The 6,645-nt window shown below is 42.3% G+C and overlaps 1 protein-coding gene across 1 annotated transcript; it reads left to right on the top strand.

Moving 5' to 3' along the window:
• Nucleotides 1–1,119: 1,119 nt before the first annotated feature.
• LOC147736548 (E3 SUMO-protein ligase KIAA1586-like) lies at nt 1,120–3,519 on the top strand. Its single transcript, XM_086952638.1, has one exon. The coding sequence runs from the start codon at nt 1,120–1,122 to the stop codon at nt 3,517–3,519; it is 2,400 nt and encodes a 799-aa protein (XP_086808764.1).
• The last annotated feature ends 3,126 nt before the right edge of the window (nt 3,520–6,645 follow it).

The following is a 6,645-nucleotide window of genomic DNA, read 5'->3' as shown; positions in this document are numbered from 1 at the left end:
GATGGGCGAGGACTCTGAGAAGAGAAGGAAAGATATATAGAAAGACAGGGTGTTGAGGGGAGGGAGATAGAGAGAAAGGAAAGACAATCAGTTGGTGGTACACAGGGGGTTAGAGAGAAAAATAGAAGCGAGTAAGGGAGTGAAAGAATACTGAGAGGACTCTGCTACATTATGCTCCCAATCAGGGCGTTACATGTCTGTGATTGTTCAGCAACTTTGAGCGATGTTTCTAATTTTTTTAGGACAACAAGGTTGTGTTGAAATGTACTTTATTTTGCTGCATAGAAATAATATTTCTCTAGTGTGGCAACAACACTCTAGTCCCAATTATCTATAATACTTTAGGCATTGGATTCCTATTCCCGAATGTCAATACATTGAAGTTTATTTTTCAAATGTGTAAGTTTGATGCCTTAAATAAGTCAGCACAGGTGCTCACGCCAGAACACATAGATGTAACTTATCCCTCACACTGATACACACCTAATAGTTGCTACTACAACACACAGCTGTTGCAGGAATCTCAACAAAGAATCTCTGGCAGCCAGTACAGCATCTCTGTGATAGGCTCGAGAATTGGGGTAGCTTGCAGTTTCACTCTTCTTACCATTAAACACAGGCCTAGCCTACAAGCTGCCTGCAAAGTGCCCTTGAGGCTTTGCATTAACCCAGGCACGGGTCTGCTTTTCCTATCTGGGTAAGTGAGTTTCCCCCATTTCTAGGGAGGTCAGCTCACCTCACTAGCCCATTCCTGAGCCTGAGATTGCCTGAAGTTAGAGTGCCAAGCCCTAGAGGTACCATAGCAAATGTGACTGCAGGAGTAGGGTCCCTATACAACCTGTCTTCCTCACAGGATTTACTTTGCTTCAGAGACCTAAGTCGAGCCATCTTGAATCTTTACAGCTGTTTCAAAGAGGTAGCCTATGGCCTACACACATCAATAACAAATAACAACTAGCGATATCTGGTAGCTACTCCACATGGATGTTAAATATGTGCAGATGCAGAAATGTCTTTGGTGAAACCTGCAAATAAATATTATTGGTGCATGTTACTTTGATGAATTGACATCACACTTCGCACATGTCTAGCATGTTTTCTTTCACTTTGCATCCTTAGATGTCTCAGAGTGGACAGAAGAAGATTTCAAGCTACTTCACAAAATTTAAGCCCAAGATTGATGAGGAGCCTGCTAGCAAACTTGCTAGAAAAGACCATACACTTACAGTGGAAGAAGGGAACAAGGAAGATGAAGTGCGAGAGAAGGCACTAGATGATGAGAGTGACACCACTACTAGCAGCAGCGTTATCATCACCCCTACAGAAGAAAAGACACAAGATCGTCCTCTTACAGATGAGCCGCATCATGCTGTGGAGATTGCTGTAGAGATGGAGGAAACTCCAAGCACTAGCGAACAGTCTGACATATTATCACTGAAACCACATTCAGACAGAGTTTTAAGGAAAGGCATTCTTCCTAAAGGTTGGAAACATGACCAAAAATTATATTTCCAACGCAAGCATCCATGGCTAATTGTTAAAGGCCCTAACCTTGGCTGTTCTGTGTGTCTCCAAATCCGTGATCTTGGTGCTGAGAAATCCAGGGGAATGAAATTGTCCAAAGAATGGACTGAGTCTACTGTGAAGGCATATGGCACCAATATAGAACAGCAGCAGAAGTCATTGAGGAAAAAGATTGGAGAACATGCACTAAGCAAGGCTCATGTTGCAGCTTTAAAAATCTTAGAAAACGCTAAGAGAGATACTTTATTGCAAGTAACTGCAAAAGCACAATCTGTACAAATGTCAGCAACAGCCAGAATATTCCGTGTAGCTTATAAGGAAGCAAAGCGAAACAGGCCAGCGTATGGTTTTGAAATGGAGATAGACTGCCACCAGTTAAATGGACTAGATATGGGTCGAATTTTGCACTCCAATGTAGCTTGTTCAAACATACAACGCCACATATCCTTAGAAATGAAGAGGAAGATATTTGCCAAAATGATTGAGCTTTCCCCCAAAGTAAGTCTTTTACTAGATGAAGCCACTGCGTTAAATAGGAAAAGTTCTTTAATTGTGTACATGCGAATGCAGCTACCTGACATGGACTCCCCAGCTAATATGTTTGTTGACCTCATTGAGCTGAGTGATTTGTCAGCTGATGGCATAGTAAACAGTTTACTGTCTGCACTAAAAAAAGATCCAATTAATATAAGTGAGGACTTTCTCTCCAAATGCATGGTTTCAGTTGCCTGTGATGGAGCTTCAGTGATGTTTGGCCGCCACAGTGGTGTTGTAAAGAAGTTGCAAGAAAAAATCTCTTCCAATATTGTAGCCTGGCACTGCTCAGCACATCGCCTGGAACTTGCCGTTCATGATGTCATGAAAGATATTGGTGCTACAAATCATTTCAAAAACGTACTCGATAAGCTCTATTCTCTATTTTCCACCTCTGTTAAAAACCGTTTGGAGCTTAAGGAATGTGCTGAAGCTCTTGACGTTCAGCTCTGCAGAATAGGTAGAGTGTTAGATACTCGCTGGGTTGCATCAAGCTTCAGAACAGTGGAGGCTATTTGGAATGCTTATCCTGCTCTCTACAAGCACTTTAATAGTGCAGCTGATGATGGTTCCCGTGACAGTTCAACACGAAATATGTACACAGGCCTAGGAAGGCGGTTATCATCTATACAGTTTGTTGCTAATCTTGGCCTCATGTATGATGCTCTTCAGGAGTTATCCGAGTTATCACTTGAGTTACAGAAACGTGATTCTACAATCATTGATTCTCACCGGGCTATTTGTCGGCAAATAGCTGTGTTTGAGGCAATGGTAGACAGGCAAGGGAACCATTTCTCACTATGTAAAAAGGCCATGGAAGAAAATATATTCCAAGGTGTGGTGCTGCACAAAGGAAAGACCACGGACAAAATAATTGAACAGGGTCAGTTTTTTCGTAGCCTTGCAGAAAATCTAAGGCATCGTTTGTTGTCTACAGGAGGAACGAATTCTGCTGACAAAAAGGCTGAGTATGATACACTCATTAGCGAAGTGAAAGTTTTATACAAACAGTACTGGCCTGATGAGCTACCTGTTCTTTATGGTGAGAGTGATATTGAGTCTCTGTGTAAAAGATTCAACATTGCCAGCCGAGAAACCATACGTGCTTACAGAGAGTACAAGGAATCTGGAGGCAAAGAAATTAAAAGGCAGTTCAAGGAACTTTTGATGGCCATACACACTATTGCTATCAGTACTGCAGAATGTGAGCGGGGATTTTCTCAAATGAATCTGATATGCACATCCACAAGAGCATCATTGGTGACTCAAACAATATCTTCTTTAATGTTTTTAAATCTTGTTGGTCCACCATTTAGGAGATTCAACCCATTACCCTATGTTCAGTCCTGGCTTGCAAAAGGACGAAGATCAGCTGATGACACTAGGAGTAAATCAAGGAAAGAGGAGGACATGGAATGCACAAGCAATTTAGACTGTTTCTGGGGTTTTCTAGAAAAATAGATGTAGCCCATTCCAACTGAGAAAATGTGTGTCATTGCAATGTTTTGGAAAAGTTAGGCTTTACTGTGTTAGGATATTTAGTTGTTCTAGTTTATATAGGTTATTTATTTGCATTTATACCCCTTTGTTTACAGTGTCAATTTATTTAATATTTTGTTATATTTATGTGTCTTCTTAGTTTGGATGTTCTATTTATTGTTCTATTTAATATATTTTATTTATTTTGTTTTTATAACAGTTTAATTGCTTTTTGGATTTTCATTTTACGACATGTATCTATTTGTATTTATATATTTAATTTTGTCTTTATATAATTGCAGTTTGTATGGCACTATGCCTGGTTATTTTGCACTAATAGGTATGACATATTCAAGATACGGACAAATTGAAACTGCCCAGCCCCCCTACCTATTCCTTTGGCCTTAGTATTTATTTATAAAATGTTATATAGCGCGAACCACATTTTGGTGGAGATCACAGTTTTCTTTGCTTTATCTTAAGTTAAAATCTTTAATTAAAAAGTCATATTTTGAACATATGCCTCTTTTCTAATCTGTGTTGCCTGTGTCATACAGAACTACATAGTTTCATGATTTTCTTTTTTACTATTCTTAATGTCTAATAAATGCACATATAGATCCAGAGAGAAGTTATAGTACAAGCCCAATTGGTAATCATCCTTTTTTGTTTTTGTTTCTCTAAAGCAGTCGCTTTAACTGAATATTACACTATACTGATTAACCCCATGCCACTGGAAGTGAAAGTGGCTGACTGACTCATTCAAGTGTATTGCATGATTTTATTCAGTTTATCTGTTTGGACTAGTGTTTTCACAACATTGGGTTTTATTTTGTCACATAACTTAAGCTATGTCAAGTTGTACCTTTGAAATCATAGACTCTGTTTAAAATGACATGCCCTACCCCAGTTTATTGTCCTTCCCCAAATCAGCACACAGAGCACTGAAATTGTCCATTTTCAATGCATTAGTGGTTTTAGCTAATTTATTCCAAACTTGTGATTTAAATGCACATTTGCTTTCATCTTTTTCAAAATGGTTCACGCCACGGGGAACCTCCTATCAAAACCTTACGAAGGCTCCCTTTCTGAAATTCAGATCAGGTATTATATTTGACTTTTAGCAGTGGCACTTGAAGATGTGGGTGGGGCTAATAAAGTGGGTGGAGCCAGTGGCGAGAGGGGGCGGGGCTTGAAAAAGTGGGTGTGGCCTCCGAAAAATATTTCAGCACCTGCACTTCATATTTTACAAATTAAGCACTGCCGGTGAGCATCCACTAGAGTCTAGCATCTGCCTAGAGGGCAGATACCGGAGTCGGCTCGGGTGGGCATCTGTTGCTTCCTGGTTTCTGGTCTGGGCGGGTCTCAAAAGGGGGGCTCGCAAGATGTGTCCTCCCAGCTGCTCCGTGCCTGTGCGTGTGCCTGTTTCAATGCGTGAGTGAGCTCCGGATCACCGGGACAGCTGTGAGGGACCAGGAGAGTCCGCATGAGCCACTGGAATCACTGGAATCTCTACACATAGCGCACCAAGACTTGGGCAACCGAAAGCAATCCCAAACTATCAAAATTGAAGAGCGCAGCGACAGGCTGTGACAGGCTGTGACAGGCTGATCTCATGTTAAAACTGCACAGCACACCATTAAGGACAGTTAGCAATTAGCAGTACGGCAACGGCAATGGCAGAAATATGGCAGGAATAAATCATTAAATAATTATTTTTTTTAAACTACAAAAACCAGCTGGAAGTTAAAACGTAAGGGAAGAAAACAGAGACCAGTGACCAGTGCCAGTTAGAGATCACACCAGTGTGCTGACCGTTTAAAACTGCTATCAAGCAAAGCAGGGTAGTTACCAAATAGATAGAGAAGCCCTAACTTGGCTGATACATTAAAAGCATTATATTACTAGCACCGTTCACCAAACAGCTCTACTCAGTTGCAACAACACAAATTACATCACAAACCATTTTCAGACAGACAAACACACAGACATGAGGTCGGGGAAAGAAAGGCGGAGCATTACAAGCGTCATCAACAATCGGAAAAGGAAAAATAAGATTCTTAAGGCACCCGCCAGCGCATCTGTCAGCATTCAGGAAAAAACTGTCGTAATGGACACAACAGTCAACATGGAGTATGAGTTGTTAGTGGGATTAGGTAGGGAAACAGAAAAAGAAGGTGCAGCGTCATCACTTACAAAACCACCAAAAATCTCCTACCAACCAAAAATCTATTCTAAATGCTCTTTTCTAAAAGACGCGGGGCAGTTTTAAATTTTGCCTACAATACACAAAGGGGACTTCCCTCCCCCCTACAAGCAGAAAAAAACACTCCAAAAGGAATAAGAAGAACAGATACCACAAGTACAATAACAACAACCCAAACCCACACAGAGAAATGGTAGCGGAAGACAGGAGTATTTTGAGTCAAACTGGGAATCATTCTGGACTCAGAGCTCAAATGGACCGTCAGATCAACTCTGTCTCGTCCTCCTGCTTCCACACCCTTCTACGTAAGGCCTTCAAATGGATCCACCTCGAACACAGAAAGACCATCACTCACGCCCTGGTCACCGGCAGGCTAGACTACGGCAACGTACTCAATGCCGGAATAAACTAAAACCTCACCCGCAAGCTACAGAACATCCAAAACACCGCCGCTAGACTGGTGCTCAACCGGCCAAGACACTGCCACATCTCCCAGCACCTGCGCACACTCCACTGGCTCCCCATCGAAGCTAGAGCCATCTTCAAGATGTTAACCCACGCTCACAAGGCCCTCCATGACCCGGACCAGCATACCTGAACAGCCGACTCAAATTCCACGTACCCCAAAGGACCCTACAATCAGCCCAGCTCTCCTATCCCGTGGTCCCGAGCACCAGAAAGACCAGATCGGGAGGCCACTCCTTCTCCTTCCACGGGCCAGAGCCTGGCACGACCTTCCGCTCCACCTCAGACAGATAACATCGCTCCCCATCTTCGCAACAAACCTCACACCTGGCTCTTTGAGAGACCCCCTCCTTAATGGACTGGAACCTGCGACCCCGCAGCGCCTTGAGACCCTTACGGGTGAATAGTCGCACTTAACAAACCCCTGATTAAGGAAG

Source organism: Lissotriton vulgaris, chromosome 1_2 (assembly GCF_964263255.1).
Source record: "Lissotriton vulgaris chromosome 1_2, aLisVul1.2, whole genome shotgun sequence".
Taxonomy (NCBI): domain Eukaryota; kingdom Metazoa; phylum Chordata; class Amphibia; order Caudata; family Salamandridae; genus Lissotriton; species Lissotriton vulgaris.
The sequence above is the reverse complement of the archived record's forward strand: the minus strand, read 5'-3'. Positions and strand labels throughout refer to the sequence as shown.

Coding starts and splice junctions, on each gene's coding strand:
- LOC147736548 (XM_086952638.1), top strand. CDS start 1,120: ATGTCTCAGAGTGGACAGAAGAAGATTTCAAGCTACTTCACAAAATTT.